The 17,197-nt window shown below is 44.3% G+C and overlaps 1 protein-coding gene across 1 annotated transcript in view; it reads right to left on the reverse strand.

The window, feature by feature from the left end:
* Nucleotides 1-17,197, reverse strand: part of SLC12A8 (solute carrier family 12 member 8) — a 139,567-nt gene that overhangs the window by 40,776 nt on the left and 81,594 nt on the right. The window contains exons 6-9 of the mRNA XM_037815469.1: nucleotides 15,474-15,561; nucleotides 13,766-13,853; nucleotides 5,745-5,891; nucleotides 493-1,138 (exon numbers count right to left, since the gene is read on the reverse strand). Coding sequence (XP_037671397.1) covers nucleotides 493-1,138; nucleotides 5,745-5,891; nucleotides 13,766-13,853; nucleotides 15,474-15,561 — 969 coding nt within the window. The remainder of the gene's footprint in view (nucleotides 1-492; nucleotides 1,139-5,744; nucleotides 5,892-13,765; nucleotides 13,854-15,473; nucleotides 15,562-17,197) is intronic.

Genomic DNA, 17,197 nt, shown 5'->3' on the forward strand with positions numbered 1-17,197 from the left:
GGTGAGGATGGCAGCACAACACTGTGAACATAATTAACTCCCCTAAATTATATATTTGAATGTGGTTAAAAAGGGAAATTTGGGGTTGTATGTATGTTAGTAGAATAAAAATTTTAGAATAAAATCCATTGGACTATAAAACACAATGAACTCTAATGTAAATTATGGACTATAGTTAAGAGAGTAATTATAATAATATAATTCCATCAATTCTAAGAAAGTTACCGCACTAACGCAACTTGTTAACAGGGAAAATTGTGGGGGGTGGGAGGTGGCAGGACTCTGTATTTTCTGCATGATTTTTCTGTACATCTACAACTTCTCTAATAAAAATAAATAAATAAATGTGAAACAAAATTAGCAAGCATTTTAAACCCAGTTACAAAGCGAACTGCTTATAAATTTGGAAAGGGGGGCATTATAACTCGGTAGGTTAGACAAGCAGTGGTCACCCCAAAATAGGAGGCCCCAGTGTCATTTCAAAGCACTCACCTTCTCCACTTGGCCCAGACTGGTTCCATGACTCGGGGACAAATTGTTCTCCGCGTGCTCCCCCAGGCAGAGACAATTCACTCCAGGAACACTGCTTGTTCCAGTTTGACTCCTGCCCCTCCGAGGAGACAGTAGGAAACCTTACAGAGCCCTCAGAAGGGAAGGAAGTAGGGGACTTGAAATCCAAGAGGAAGCTATCCTGTAGAGCTTGCTTGGTGGCTTTCTTGTGTTTTCTCCCCTCACCCTCTGGGATCCCTTCACCCTCCCCTTTCCTGGGCTGGCTACCCTCAAGCTTCCTAGTTTGCTGGAGAAGCTGATCCATGTCCTTGGTGAATTCCAGCAGAGTGCCCTCAGAGAGACTTTGGGCAGTGCCCTCGGAGCCATAGCTGGGAGCCTTCTCCAAGAGCAGGTGCTCAGAGCAGTGGACAGCTTCCATGCTCTCCCTGGGTGCCGTCTCAGGCACTAGGGGGAGGCTGCAGGGATCCATGGCCAGGGAGAAGTAAGAGTAGTCCACCGCGATGTATGTCAGCATGAAGTTGATGGTGACGATGGGGGCCAGGACATTCACCTGACCCACAAGGACAAAGGCCATAGTCACCAAGCTGGTCAGGCAGATGGCAGCTACAGGTGTTTTATTCGGCCCTTTCTGCAGAAATAAAAACAGCATGCAGGACCATGACATTTCAGAAGAAAATCACATTATAGATAGAAAACAACTCATAATGACTCAGCCACTTGTCTGCATGTGATCCTGGGCATGTTCATAACTGCTCATCTATAAACTTGGGATAATAGTATCTGATTCATGGTGTTATTATGGGAATCAGAGATAATGCATGTAAAATGCTTAACACAGTACCGACACACAGTAGGGTTCTAGCACACTACAGGTACAGCTATTAATGTGGGGCATTACTGTAGAACTTTGACTTCCCAAATATCTTCCCCTCTTGCCTTTCATTGTATTCCAACACCAGCCTTGGAAATCAAAGAGTTAAGAAGTTGCTTCTTCCAGGCTCTAATGGAGAACACGACCATAAAGGAAGGGGTAGACCCTGGGAGACATGGCAGAATCACTGGTGGCTGGGGTGGGGGAATTCTGACACTAAACATACACACCTGCATGTGCACATGTGCACACAATCACATGCACCTGTTATTAATGGAGTTAGGTATGGTGGCCTTCAGGTAGACAGGAGTGGAAAAAATGTCCCAACTACCACTCCACAGAGGCTATTCATCAAAAGAAATAGTCTTGGGCTGAAAGCAATAGTCACTTCTCAGTCCTCATCTTCCTTGACCTAAGAACAACATTTGACACAGCTGAACACTCCCTCCCCTTTGAAAGACTTGCTTCACCTAGCTGCTCTTAATTCTTCTCCCTCCTCACTGACTCCTTCTCAGCCTCCCTCACTGGTTTCTCCACATCTCTGAAATTCCTCCATTTAAAGCACCCCAGAGCTCCATTATCCCTGCTTTTCTCCTCTCTTTCTATCCTCCCTTCCTAGGTAATCTCAATCAGCCTCATGGCTTTAAATATCAGCTTTATTCTGAAAACTCCCAAATTTGAATTTCCAGCCTAAAATGTTTGCCTGAAATCCACACTTAAATATCCAACTGTGTACTCAACATTTTTAGCTGATGTATAATAGGATCTCAAACTTTATAGATCTGAAACCAAATTGCTGACCCTCCACCCTTCAAACCTACTCCTGTTGTAGTCTTCTCCAGTTCAGAAAATGACAGCTCCATCCTTCCAGTTGCTCAGCCAAGTAAAACTCTTGATGCCTCCTCTCATTCTCTCACACTCCATCAGCAAACACTGTGAGGTTTGCCCTCAGGATATGTACAGAATCTAACCCTGCCCCCTGAGGACATATACAGAATCACCTTCACTGCTAGCACTCTGGAGCGTGAGGGCTGTGCGTAAGCCACTCCCAGATCTGGCCCTTAAGTTTCCCACGTGCGTTCCCCCTTACTCAGGGCTGGGATAAGGCACAGCCTTGGAAGTCACAAAGTGAGCCTCGGCCTGCAGCTCTGACCTGAAACCCCTTCCCTAGACTTTGAGGGAGAAGAAAATTTTATTGTGTTTGAGAATTATGTTTTGGGGTATATTTGTTAAAGCTATTTAGCATTTTTTGGAAATACAATTACCAAGAATCGAGTAAATCCTCAGACACCAAAGGGAGCTTAAAGAGAGCAAAATCTGAAGGGAGAGCTTCAGAGCAGGTCAGGCCTTTGATAAAGGTGGGTTGTGAAGTGTTAAAATAGGCAAATGTGAGCTCCTGTTCCTCAAAAGACACCATAAAGAGAAAGAAAAGACAAGCTTCGGAATTTGCAACACATATACTTGACAAAGGGTAACAAGAATATACAAAGAATTCCTACAAAATAATTGGAAAAAGACGATCCATTAAAAAAAATGAGCAAAAGAGTCGAACACTTTACAGAAGAGGAAATAAAATGCCTATTAAACATATGAAAAGATGCCCAACCTCATTAGTAATCAGATTAAATTAAAACCACAGTGAGATACCATTACACACTCACCAGATTGGCAAAAATTTTAAAGTCTGATAATATTAGGTATTGGCAAGATTATAGAGGAACAGGAATCCTGATACACTGCTGCTGGGAGTCTAAATTAGAACAGCTATTTTGGTAAAGAGTTATCTAGTAAGTGAAGATATATGTATCTTACAAATCAACAGTTCCACCAATGGAACTATATATATACATACACATACATCCTGGAAGAATTCTAAGTGTGCACCAGGATGCTTGTATAAGAATGTTACAAGAATGCCTATAGCACTGTTCTTAATAGCCCCAAGCCTGAAAGAACCCAAATATCCATCGACAGCAGAATAGATAATTTGCAATATATGAAATACTATACAATGATGATAATAAATTGCTGCTATAAGCAAAAACATGGATGAATCTTACAGACATAACATTGAATGAAAGAAGCATGTCACAAGAGAAAACACATGCACACATTACTCCATTTTTATGAAGTCCAAAAACAGGCAAAATTTAACTATTGCATTTAGAGATGCATATGCAGGAAGTAAACCAGGAGTCTACAAGTGGTGGCCTGTTGTGTATGCCCACGAGCTAACCACAAAAATGGTTTTTATGTTTTTAAACAGTTGGGGGAAAATCAAAAAAAGAATACTTTGTGACATATGAAAATTACATGAAATTAAAATTGCAGTGTCCATAAGTAAAGTTTTATTGGATTTGTTTAGGTATTGTCTGTGTCTGCGGAGTTGAGTAGTTATGATACACATGATAAGGCCCGCAAAACCTAAAATATTTACTATATGGCCCTCTTCAGAAAACATAAAGAAATCAAGGAAATTATTGTCACATAATAATACCTGTGGGATCTGAGGCAAGTGTACAAATGGAGGTCCACATGTCTTAAGTCTAAATATTTACAATTATAAACCAAGCTAACAAACTGTTAAATCAAATACGTTTCTATCCTCCTTCCTTGGCAAACACACCTTCATGACGATGGGGATGGTCTTCAGAGTTCCTCATTGGAGGATGGCCGCGCACTGCCTCCAGCTCCCTGCCCACCCCCTTCTCTTCCCAGCCCATCCCACGGGGAAGCCTCCTGTTCACACCTGTGGATTCCAAGCCCACACCCCAGTCCTAGAGAGGACAGACCCAGAGAATACCAGGGTCCTGTACGCCTGGAGTGTGGTTTAGAAATGGGCATGGGATACATGAGGTTCTTTGGCTTCATGAACATCTGACCCCAAGAGCCAGAGTAGAGTCCTGTAAGTCAGGGCCCTTTTGGTCCAAGTCCAAGAGTGGTACTGGCTGTGGTAAATAGTTAATTGCATACATTGTTGATACATTACAAAATGATACAAATCCCATGGAAAGTGTTTTGGCAAAATCTATTAAAATTAAAAATACATTTATCTTTTGATCCAGCAATACCACTTATAAAAATTTATCCTAGAGATATATTCTGCACATACACAAAATTACACACATAGTCACATGCACACACTAGATTATTCATGGCAGCATTGCTTACTGGAAGCTGTCAATCCATAAACAAGAGTCTTCCTATATGGAACTGGTTAAATAAACTATGGTATATCACACAATGGAAAAAGAATGAGAAATTCTTTCTATATTCATATCAAAAGATAGATTTCTAGGCTATATTAAATGGAAAAAAAAGGCAAGGTATAGAACAACGTATGTAGAACACTATCTTTTGTATAAAAATGAGGGAGAGAAGAACTCATAAGAAACTAAAAACACTTACTGATGGGGCAGCGGGTAGATCAGGAAAGAGGTAGAAAGACTCATGATAGGAGCAAAAATCTCAGTGTATACCTTTTATGTCATTTTTAGTTTTGAAATCTGTGCATGTAGTACCCAGTAAAAATGCATGATGTGAAAATAAAATAAAATAAGAGGCATATACCACATGAGAGTCACTAGAGATGACAGCCATTGCTCCCACCCAGCCTTCGCTGACTGACTCTTAAGAAGTGGAGGAAGATAAAGGGAGAAATTAAGGACGACTTGCAACTGCATGTGTCTTAAAGGAGAGGGAGATTGGGAATCAGAAGGTGGGGGGCCCTGTGATCCTCCCACAAGACAAAAATGAATTTTAGCTTACAAACATATTATCGGGAAGTGGGGTCTCTGTGTTTATTTTTCTGTTGTCATCCCCTAGGTTTTAGGAATGTCTGTCTCGTTCAATCATTTCAATAACGATGCAATCAAACTATACGGTATCAGTTACAGTTTGGGCCATGATGAATAACAGGGAACCCAGAAGTCAAATGTGCGGGACATCATTGTACAGGAACCCCCAAGGGGAAGGTAAGCTTCCAGGACAGAGTTAGAGCAGCAAGGACCAGCTCCCTGCTTACCAAGAAATTTTTTCTTCTATGCTAAACTTGGAGGATCCTGAAATTATTTTTATTGAAGAATGTATTGCTCCCTTTCCCTGCTGCTCAGGGTCCAAGATGCTCCTCTGACTGGTTAGCTAGCCCAGTGCTGATGAGTCCAAGATGTCTGGGAGAATTATAGACACTTTGTCTAACTGGCCCCAGCTTCACCAGCCAGAGGACAGGGCTGAGAGATAAGACCCCTATATTCTCATTTGTCTCATACCAGAGAATTTGGCCAGAGGATCTAATCAGAAAGACTTGACCACTTGGGTCAGTGGCAAAATGTACATTTCTCAAAGGAAAAAAAAAGTCACTCACTCCTTGCCCCAGAAAGACCAGTGCAGGAATCACTTTCTCTTGGGCAATGCATTGCAGAATCCGGGGGGCTCCATAGAGTCCTCCCATACAGGAGGCCAGGGACGAGATGTATAAGCCCAAAAGGAACAGGAAGCCCACCAGGGACACCTACATGAAAAAACAGTTTCATTATCCAATGACAGAATCGGCTTTTGTCCCTTTTTGTTCCCTGGCACCCACCTACTCATACCCCAGCAAATCACACACCAAGCCCTCTAGATTCAATCTGTTAAACGTTTCCCATAAACCCTGCCCCAATCCGTTCCCACTGCCACTCTCTCATTCAGACCAACATCATTTATTGATTGGAATTCACAGTGGTTCTCAAATTGAGTGCATCAAATCACGTGTTAAAACACAGCTTTCTGGGCCCCACCCCAGGAGTTTCTGATTCAGTGTCTGGAGCAGGACACGAGGATTTGGATTTCCAAATGCCAGGTGATGTTGATAGTCTGGGAACCACACTTTGAGAACCAGTGGCCAACTACAATGCCTCTAGGTTCTCCCCACTCTGAATCAACCCCAAGCCTTAGCTGGAGAACCTCTCTAAACTCAAGTCTGATTATGTAGTGGCCCCAATGGCTCCCCATTGCCCTGGCATACAGGTTCTTCAAGGTCTATGTCCTTTCTAGCCCTACACCCTGCACACTCAGAGTCTGGTAGCTTGATTTCTCTGCCTGCTGGAACTCTCCATCCACACTGCCTAATCTACCCATTGTCTGTCCGTTGAACTCCTAATTGTGCTTCAAGACTCAGCACAAGCCTCACCTCCTCCATGAGGCCATTCTCTCTCTCTGTCACTCCCCCCACCCCCACCACCAGCAGTGGTTGCTCCTCATCCCAACAAGACATGGGGATAGCACCTATCTGCTGTCTGTTGCCCCTACTGGTCTGGAGGCTTCATTTAGGCTGGGCTTCTGTCTGGTTCATCTTTGTGTTCCTGGTCCAACATAGAAATATAAGTGCTGAATGGATGGATGGATGGATGGATGGATGGAATCCATAGCCCATATGGCCCATGAAGTAGCAAGAGATTGAATAGGAGAGGACATAGTTTTTCTCCTTGGTGTCAACTTAAAAAGATCGGTGCTGCTGTCACAGACACATCAGTCATGAACCCACCTCAAGGAACCCACCTCCTGGGCCCTGACTTCATCTGTATTCACAGATTTTTTCTTGATTATTTGGGGTGCCCTTCTCCATTCTACTTTACTTTAGGCACAGTGGCTAGAACTGTGTGCTCCAAGTGCTCATTTATCCAAGTATCACAGATGGGTTAGACTTAATTTTTGGTTTTGCTATTCCCTTCTCGATGAAGGCTCTCCTCACGCCATTTTTCACTTGCTTGCTTTAGCATTGCACTGGATCAGTGGAGTCAGCTAGTGAATATCAGCTCCTGGCTAAACCTCTTTCCTGGCTCATAAATTATAACTGAAACCTGCATCAGTCAGTATTCTTGGTTGGAAAAAATAATTCTTTTTAAAAATATATTGCACACCTATTAGTTGGGCCACTATTAAACAAATAGGAAACAACGAGTGTTAGAGAGGATATGGAGAAATTGGAACACTTATTCACTGCTGGTGGGAATGTAAAATGGTACAGCCACTGTGGAGGACGGTTTGGCGACTCCTCAGGAAGCTAAGTATAGAGTTGTCTTACAACTTGGCAGTCCCATTACTTGGGATATACGCAGAAGATCTGAAAGCAGGGATGCGAACAGACATCTGCACACTGATGTTCATAGTGGTAGTATTCACAATTGCCAAAAGACAGAAACAACCCAAGTGTCCCTCAACTGATGAATGGATAAACAAAATGTGGTATATACATATGATGGAATATTATTCTGCGGTAAGAAGGAATGAAGTCCTAAAACACACGACAACATGGATAAACCTTAAGGACATTAGGTTAAGTGAAATAAGTCAAAGAGAAAAGGACAAATATTGTATTATCTAACTGATATGAACTAATTATAATATGTAAACTCATAGGCATGAAATATAGAATATAGGTTAGGAGGGTACAGAATGAGGCTAAAGAATGGGGAGTGGTTGCTTAATATGTGCAGAATGTTTAACTAGGCTGAACTTAAACATTTGGAAATGGACAGAGGTGATGATAGCACGTTATTGTGAGAATAACTAACAATGCTGAATGGTATGTGAATGTGGTGGCAAGGGAAAGTTTAGAGTCATGTATGTCACCAGAAGGAAAGCTACAGGGTAAAACATGAGAATGTATAACACAGTGAATCTTGTGGTGGACAATGCCTGTGATTAACTGTACAAATATAAAAAAGTTCTTTCATGAACTAGAAGAAATGTATGACACTATTATAAGGAATTAATAATAGAGGGCATATAGGAAAAATGTACCTAATGCAAACTACAGACTACAGTTAACAGTAATATTTTAATAGTCTTTCACCAACGGTAACAAATGTACGACACCAATACTATGGGGTCAATAATAGGGGGGTGGGGGGTATGGGAGGATTTAGGTTTCCTTTTTTATTTTTATTTATTTTCTGGAGTAATGGAAATGTTCTAAAACTGATCATGAGATCTGTATCTCATGCATCTTTACCCGTTCCGCACATCACCCAACACAGAGTCTGGCAGACAGGGCTTAGCTAGTGTCAGCTGAATTAATGAAGCTTTGCAACCTCACTGTAGACCATGCCCTGGATGCCTTAGAAAATTATTTGATAAACCGGTCCCGTTATCAATCTTCAGTACATTCAGAGCTGTGATCATTCATCTATAGCCTTTGTTTCTGTCTTCTCTATCAAATACATCCCTTGTTGACTGGCTATAAAAAAATAGCTTCAAAAGCTTTTGGAAAATCGAACTCTGGTTCCTCACTCTGGCTATACATAAGAATCACCCCCAGAGATTCCAATGTGATTGGTATGGAGTGGGGCATGTTGATTTTTTAAAAGCCCCCCAGGTGATTCCAGCCTACAGACAGGATGCAGTACCATGGTGTCGTTCATGATATCCACTGCATTCTGCCCCCCACCCCACCCCAAAAGAATTCCTCAGGAGAGTCAGGCAGGGTATCTCCTTGCTTCTCATCCACACAGTTATATATATATTTGTACTTTAAATGATTCTTTTTTTCATTCCAAGCCTATCCATTTACTTCAAGTGGGAATGAGACCCTCCTCCTGGGGTCTCCTTGTGTTGGGACTGACCTCAGAAACTTGATGAGTCCCTGGAACCATGAGGCTATGCCACGATGACTTCTATCTTTGGCCAGCCTCCCCACACACACACCCTGGGATTCCTCCAGAACCCTCAGAGGGGCTAAGAGGGGGACTGTCCAGGTATAGGAACTTGTCTATGTCCAGTTTAGTCAACTGTGTTTGGAATGGTCTGTTCACTTACCACGCCTGCATATTAAACTATTATTCAGCCTATTTTCTGAAAAATAAATGAAATACTGGTCCTCATGTCTTGATAAATTATAAAAACCCCATTCCAGCTCTCTGTCTTACCTGAATCCTAACTATTCTTTTCCATTTGTCATCCATCCGTCCATTGAAGAAGCACGCACTGAGGGCAGGTTATTTTCCTGGTACAGTGATAGGCAAGGGGCAAGGCCTTATAGATGCAACAGTAAACTATGCAGCTTTAATCATTTTCTCTCTTCATACTGGACTTCAAACTTGCTAAATGTGCCAGTGGAGGTGGAAGTGAGAATTTATTTAAGCAGATGTGTATCAACAGTTCTTTATATGAAAAGGGTGCCCTTCTGTTGTACGCCTGTTTGAGCCATCACAAAAAGGACTCTACCTTTCCAAAATATTATCCGGGGTGTGAACTTCCCTAATTTCTTTTTTCTAAATAACGATGTAAATAATTAATTCCATTTCTCTTCTCTTGGTATTGTATCCCAGCTCCCATTTTCAGCTTCAATCATCGAGGGACCCTACCTCACTGGCTACTCCTGTGTCCTCAAGGGCTGGATTTAAAGTCATTTGCAAGGTGCTTGTACTGTCTTATCTAATTCTGTGGCCCCTTGACATTACTGAGGAGTTCAGTTTGAAACCTTTGCAATCCCAAAGTTATTAATATGGCAATGTCTCAACAGACCCCTGTTTTTCTCCCATATTATATTTCCACAGAGATGAGTGTTCTAATACTATTCTCATCCACAAATGGACCAAAGTCTCAACTTTCAGTCAAGTTTTATTTCTCACTCGATAGTCATTTTCCAGAAGTTTGCCCCCTTCCTGAGAGGCAGCCTGGGTTCCTGATGGACAGCAGAGGACAACAGGCCAGGCCACAGGCGCTGAGCCACTGACCAGGCTCACTCAGCGGTTGCCAGCCCACCCCACACCTACCCTCCCCTGTGCAGCTCCTGCGTGGACTTTCAAGGTCCCGCTTGAATATGTGAAATCATGACTGTTAAATCCAGGAACAATTAGAGTTTACTCTACGTTGTGGGACTCCCAGTGCTTAACAAAGATGCCCTTTTGAAGTTTTTCCTACTTAGTCTACTCTTGATTTGCCAGTTAGCAAGTCACATTGCTACTTGGTCTTTTGATCTATAATATTTTTTTCTTGTACTGTATACAATTAATTTTGACAAATTTATTTAATCTACTTAATTTTATCCCTACCAGTACCTGCTCTTTACTCATTCCTTTTTCTATAGCTGAATAATATTGGGATTGACTATTTTGGCTTTTCCTACTCAAGTAAATATGGTCAATTTGTGGAAGAAATGTGTTTCCCCAACAAATGTCTCTATCTTTAAGGGTAACCCCATATAGAGTGGGGGTGGGGGGAGTTAAAATTTAATAAGCATCTGCCACGTGCCAGGCATTATCTTTTATGGGGGCTAGCTCAGAGCCATCAAAATGTACTAAAGATTTTTAAGAAAGCATAACATTAATGAGACTGACACCCAAAAGCCAGGAAAAAGTTCCTTTCCAGTGGGGATACAAAGTAAAAAGAAGCTTCTTAGAGAAACTGTGGATGGGAAGCCAAAAAATGAGAAATAGATCTGGGAAGCTGCAGGAAACCCAAAAAGAAACAGATTAACTGATCAGCTGCAGGTCAGTGGAAAGGATTCCAGAGCGGACTGCAGTCAGGGGAGACAACTGTAGTCAGGGGAGACAACTGTTCCGACAGAAAGCACCTGAGAGAGCGAGAGAGCAGCACACAGGAGACAGGTGTGAAGAAGAGCCAAGGGGAGCGTGTGGGAGGTGGGGCCTGCTCAGTGTCCCAAGGTGAGCCATGGGTCCCAGAGGAGGGGCCTCACTTCTTCAGGGCCCAGGAACGCTCAGAGGTGGGCAGGCTCACAAGTGGGGTCATGGCTAAGAAGTAAAGCAGAGGGGGATCCGTTTATTAAAACCCGATCAGGGCATTGGGTTGTGTCAAATGAACCGAGAAAGAAGACTGTGCACTTGTCCCTACCAACCTCTGCTGCACTGTGCACCCTCATGTTTTCCAGGTAAGGTTAATACTGCCTGAGAGTAGAACTTGCTACTGCAGCCAAGTCAGTCCCAAGGAGGGCCAGGGGAGGAAAGGAAAGACACCAGCATTCAAGGACATGTTCTCTCAAGGAAAAATCCTGTGTGGTCCCTCCTGAGGGGGTGCTGGGGCAACAGGACACCAGGGTGCTGCTATTTTGGAGTTGCCCTGGTTGACTTCCTCCTTGTTCTCTTACTTCCTGCACCAGCTCCTGTTTGCTACTGAGAACCAAGAACTGTATATATTCTTTCTTTTTATGTAGGCTGTACAACTACCTATTCTAGGAAACAGTCTGTTTTTCTCTCCTAAAATGAAGTCTCCACCTCTCATCCTAGTGTGTGCATAGTTACAGTCCCCCCACATCATGGCCAGGGCTGGCTTAGCTGGTGCCCCCAGCCGGCTAGGTGCCCGCCTACCTGTTTCACTGTGTGGGACAGGTGGCATTTCATAAAGCTGCCCCTCTGCTCACATTTCTATTATTAGATGTGGAATTTCCACCCACAAGGGCTCACTGGCTTTGGAAGATGTTTTTACCCTGTCTCTGTTTGTGGTCTTCCTTGGATACAAGGCTGCCTGTCCTCCCACGTACTCTTTCTTAGCTTTCCCTGCAGTACAGGGGCAGGAGGGGAGAGGAACTCCAGCCCAGGAAATAACTTTCTTCATTCCATCCAGATCAGAGTCTCTAACGATGGAAAGGCCCTCTGCGAAGGAATCTACTAGAAAAGAACTCGGGCCAGTTTTAGAGGCAGGTAGATCTGCCTAGCCACCAGCAAGTTGGAGAGGAGCAGTAAGTTCCCCTGGTCAAAAGATACTCCCTTCTGCTGTTCCCTGATGCCTTCGATCCCTTTAATGCTGCCAAGCTTTTCATTTCACAGTGAGAGAAAACGCCCTTGGGAGAGGAAACGCAAGGCCTGGAAGTGTGCATGTGGGTGTAAATGGTGGATATATTCCTTCCCTAAACAACTATCACCTTTACATTTGTGTCTAGCTGCCTTGAAAAGAAACCTTTGTTAATGTGAAAACTAAGTCCAAATGCATCTCTTTTGTAAATTTAGATTTTCCCAGACCAGGTTGCCTCAAGCAGTGGCTCACGCCAAGAGCAAACAGCATTCTCCTAAAATATAAGCAGTGACACTCAGGAATTAACTGAGTAAGAAAAGCTCTCTAACCTACAAAATTTCTCTGATAGATGATGGGAGTCGCAGGGTTCACTTTTGCCTGCCGGAACTTAAGGGAAGGTAGGAGTTATGGGGGATTTCCAGAAGAGTGTCTGGAAATCTTATTCTCGTGCATTCTAGAGATGCCATGTAAGTTTCTTCAGTCATGTGACCTCCAGACTGTTAAAAGGGGCAGCTGTGGGATTGTGGAATTTAAGGAATTTGCTAATCTCGGGTCAGGGTACACAGCTCTCTGCCCTGGCAACAAAGACGTTGCAGCCAAATCAACACAGCCCACCCAACTGAGTCTCTGAGATGCTCAGTGGGCAAGGCAGCGGGGCCGGGGGCTCAGGAGGCAAGGCTGGCCTCTACCCTGCAACCCCCAAGCCCTCCCTGGGGCTGGGCTTCCTCCATTTTCCTGTACCTCCCTGCCTCCTTCCCTGTCCATCAGCCTCTTGCTTCTTGTTTCTTGTGAACAGTACTTTTTTTTTTTTTTTGGCTTTTATAAAGGGGATTTATTAGATTACAAGTTTACAGTTCCAAGGCCATAAAAGTGTCCAATCTAAGGCATCAACAAAAGGATACCTTCATTGAAGAAAGGCCAAGGGCATCTGGAACACCTCTGTCAGCTGGGAAGGCATGTGGCCGGCATCTGCTGGTCCTTTGCTCCTAGGTTGTGTTCAAAATGGCTTTCACCAAAATGTCTCTGGGCTTCTGTCTCTCTTAACTTCTCTCAGCTCTCTGCTTGGTTCTCCTGGGGTGTTTCTCTCTAAGCATCTTGGAGTCCTCTCTTAGCTCTTCCGGGGCAAACTGTGGGCTTCATCTCTTGGCTTAGCATCTCCAAACATCTCCAAGTGTCTGGGTCTGTGTCAGCTCTTATCTTCTTTCTTAAAGGACTTCAGTGAACTAATCACTGGATGGATGGGGTCACACTTCCATGGAAATGATCTAATCAAAAGAGCTCACCTACAGTTGGGTGGGGAACAGTACTTTTTGTTCAAAGTGGAAGGTGAAACTCTTGGCAAAAATGGAGGGTTTGTTCAGCTGGACATTTCAAATGACCAGATTCTTTGTCTCTGTCCTGATTTGTGAAGCAAGGAAATGGTTGCACACTCCTGCGTGTGTGTGTCTCTCTGGGTGCTGTTACCTGTTTCTCAGATCCATAAGCAGAACCTATGCCCTTTCTGTCCTTTTCATATCCCCATACTGCAGTCCTGGGCCCAAGACTATAAGGAGCTCCCGACAGGACTGTCAAGGGAGATACAGCCATTGGTTAACGGAAACAGAAAATGATCCCTGCAGACGGAGTCCTTCCCGCAGTGCGGGACTCACCCACCTTTTCCGCGATCAGGAAGTCATAGCGAAGAGCCTCTCGGGTGCAGATGGCGCCAAGCAGGAAGACAAAGATGATGTATAAAAACCACCTGCAAAACCCGGGAGCAGAGCTGCCACACCCCATGGACTCAACCCCCGATCCCATCCCACCCCTCCCCACTCAACCTTTTGTGTCCCACGTGAACCTGTCTCAAAATCAAAGAGAAACCTCCCTAGCTTGTCTGGGAGGGCTTTTTGTCTCACTTCTCTTCTAAAGGGATGATTTCCTAACAAAAAAAGGGATCCTTGTTTTGTCTGTTTCTTACATCAAAGAAGATAAACACACAAAGGGGTTAGGGGTGGGCAGTTGGCTTCCAGGTTGCCAGGATTCAGTCCACCTCCCAACCCCCATAGCCCACACCCCTACAGGAAGAACAAATCCATGGTCTTTCAGGGCTGTGAGTCCTGCTGTCTTTGGCACAGATCACAGATACTAGAGAGTGAAGCCAAGTGTGTAAAAGACAGAGCAGTGACCCAGCTCTGCCCCCAAGATGCCATGTGACCTTGAACAAGTCCCATGCTCTCTCTGGCCTCATTATCCCCATCTGAGCACTGAGAGGAGGGATCAAACATTTTGACCAAAATCAAGGCAGAAATGCAGTCCAACCCAAGTCCCACCGAATCTTACTTTCTATTCCTCCTTTAAAACCCTCTTGCTTTTCTTTTCTTCCCAACACCCAATTCTATATCTTTGTTCTTTTCATTTTCTTCCCCATGCTATGGCCTTATTTAGCACAAAATAGATCGGTACCCTGTGCCTGGCCAATAGCATCCATGCCATTACAATAAGCTAGGAACACATCCAGCGTGTGTTAAATAGCTATATTAAAATTTTTTAAATGCCACAGTTAAAATCAGGCCATGCACTTTTAACTTTTCAAGTCATCATCATGTCTGTGATCTCATTGTCTTTTCACACCTACCCAGTGAAGGGCAGAGAAGCTTCCTTCTGTGGTATAGAGGGGAAAACAAGACTTTCGAAGGTTAGAAACAGACCCAAGGCCCCCCAGCCTGTTAGTGGGCGTGGCACAGCCTAAACTAAAACTGGAAGCCTGATAGCCTCAAGGGAGGATGAGGGGGGGCTTGAAGAGGTGGGAGAGAGGCAGTCTCTGAGATTCTACTGTGTGCCCTTATATACGGTATCCCATTTAATCCCCCAGAATCTATGAGGTACACATTATCATCCTATTTTACAGATAAGGAAATTGAGGCTCAGAGAGCTACGTAAATTGGTCGAAGTCACACTGCCAATCCACAGCAGAGCTGGGGCGCAAATCCTAGTCCGTCTAATTGCAAAATTCATCTCTATGTGCCCTTCAAAGATCCTGGAAACTCAATGGTTAAAAAATTCCCAAGTTCAAAATGGGGAGGGGGAGGGGTGGGAGGCTGAGGAGAAAGGAAAGAATGGATTTTGATCTGTGATCTGTGTTCATGACCCTCCTTCTCCTGCAGAATTCTCAGGCAGGGGGTAGGAAAGGGGGAAAGGGCAATCCTCTGAACCCACCAGACGTGAATTTTCCAGCCGGCTGAGTGTTAAAGGGAGGCTCAGAATGTGAAATAGATTGGTCACAGTCGGGGCGCTCTCAGGACAAAAGGGCCACTCCCCTCTTTAGCCTGGGATTTTCTCTCCCTCTTTCCAGCTCATACTGATGGCCATGTGGGGAACTTACGAGATGCAGATAGCTGCCAGGGAGCCCAGGGGGATGCTGGCAGCAGGCTCCCTGAGGTCGCCCCCCATGTTGAAGCCGGCCATGACTCCTGGAAGACACGCAGGCAGGGGAGGAGGGGTAACGCACTGTACTCCACAAATCACCTTATCACCTTGCCAAGGCTGCCCCTTCACCATGCCCCACAGCAGCCCCACTCCTCCGTCCTGCCCCTTCATCCTCCTGGAGGCCGTCTCCTGGAAGCCTTCCCGGGGTCGTTTGCAGCTCTGCAAACAGGCTGCTTCTCAATCGCCCCTGGCAACTGGGAGGCATCCGCGTGGCCATGAAAGGGACTTTTGTGGACTGGGTGATGCTCAGGAATAAAGCTCTCCCAGCTACAAAAGCATCTTATCGCCCGGGGCAAAGTAGTGAGGGAGCCAAGCCACACAAAGGTCCTGATACAGCATGCTGAGCTCTGCCTTCCAAGCCTGGACAGTACCCCAGAGAAGCTTGGCATTTACAAAAACCCAGCCACCTCCTGCTCAGCAGATTTTCCTTTAGTCCGCTGCCCACTAATTACACCTGGGGTTTCAGGTGTCCACGGCACAAGGTGTCATCCAAGAGCCACGGCTAGGGACCACTTCCAAAGCTCTTGGACTACTGAATGGCTCTAAACAAACTCCAAAAACTAATCCTGATGCTACCAACATTGAGTCACAAGCTCCTTTTCATCATCACCTCTGTTTCCCAAGAGCACTACTCAAAAGTAATTAATCAGTGATGAGGGAGACCATCTGCTGAGGATGCTGGGTGGTGAGGAGGGTAATGTTGCCCGTTGCCATATGTTCATATGTAGGAAAGCAATGAGGCAACGTGTTGTAGACATCGTGAGGTTCCAGCCCACAACTGCCCTGAAAACTCAATGCGAAGGACTGCTGTGACCAGGAAAGCCTCAGAGCGGTGGGTGGATATCCAATGTGGCCTTGAAAGAAGGTTATGCACAGGTTAGGGAAAAGAATGGGTTCGATGCCATCATTACAGATTTATGGACACTTTCGACCTGACAAAGCCTTTGCTAAGTGGTTTACATGCATTTTTTAAAAACTTTCATTTTGTAATAATTTCAAACTTACAGGAAAGTGGTAAAAATAATACAAAAACAACACAGAGAACTCTAATATAACCCTACCCAGATGCCCTGATTTACGAATTTTTTACATTTTGCCACATTTTAAAAATCTATCTATTATCTATCTATCTATCTATCTATCTAATCTATCTGTCCTGCAAACATTTGAAAGTAGGTTGCTGCAGTGCCCAGAACTATGTACCCCAGATAAACATGTTTTTAAACTTAACCCATTCCTGTGGGTGTGAGTCCTTGTAAATAGGACTTTCTGATGAGGTTACTTCAGTTACAGTATGGCCCAACTGAATCCGAATGGGTCTTAATCTGATTACTGAAGGTCTTATAGGGGAGGCCACAGAGGGGGAAAAAGTCCCAGGCAGCAGCCAGAAGCTGGAAGTCAACAGAACCTAGACAATAAAGATGATGATGCCACATGCATTGCCATGTGACAAGAAAGCTAAGGATCACCAGCAGCCAGCCCCAGAACACCACAGCCTTCTGGGAGAAAGCGTTGCATTCATGATGCCTTGATTTTGGACTTCTCCTAGCATCAAAACTGTGAGCCAATAAATTCCTGTTGTTTAAACCAACCCATTGCATGGTATTTGCTTTAGCAACC

This window comes from Choloepus didactylus, chromosome 1, assembly GCF_015220235.1.
Source record: "Choloepus didactylus isolate mChoDid1 chromosome 1, mChoDid1.pri, whole genome shotgun sequence".
Classification (NCBI taxonomy): Eukaryota; Metazoa; Chordata; class Mammalia; order Pilosa; family Megalonychidae; genus Choloepus; species Choloepus didactylus.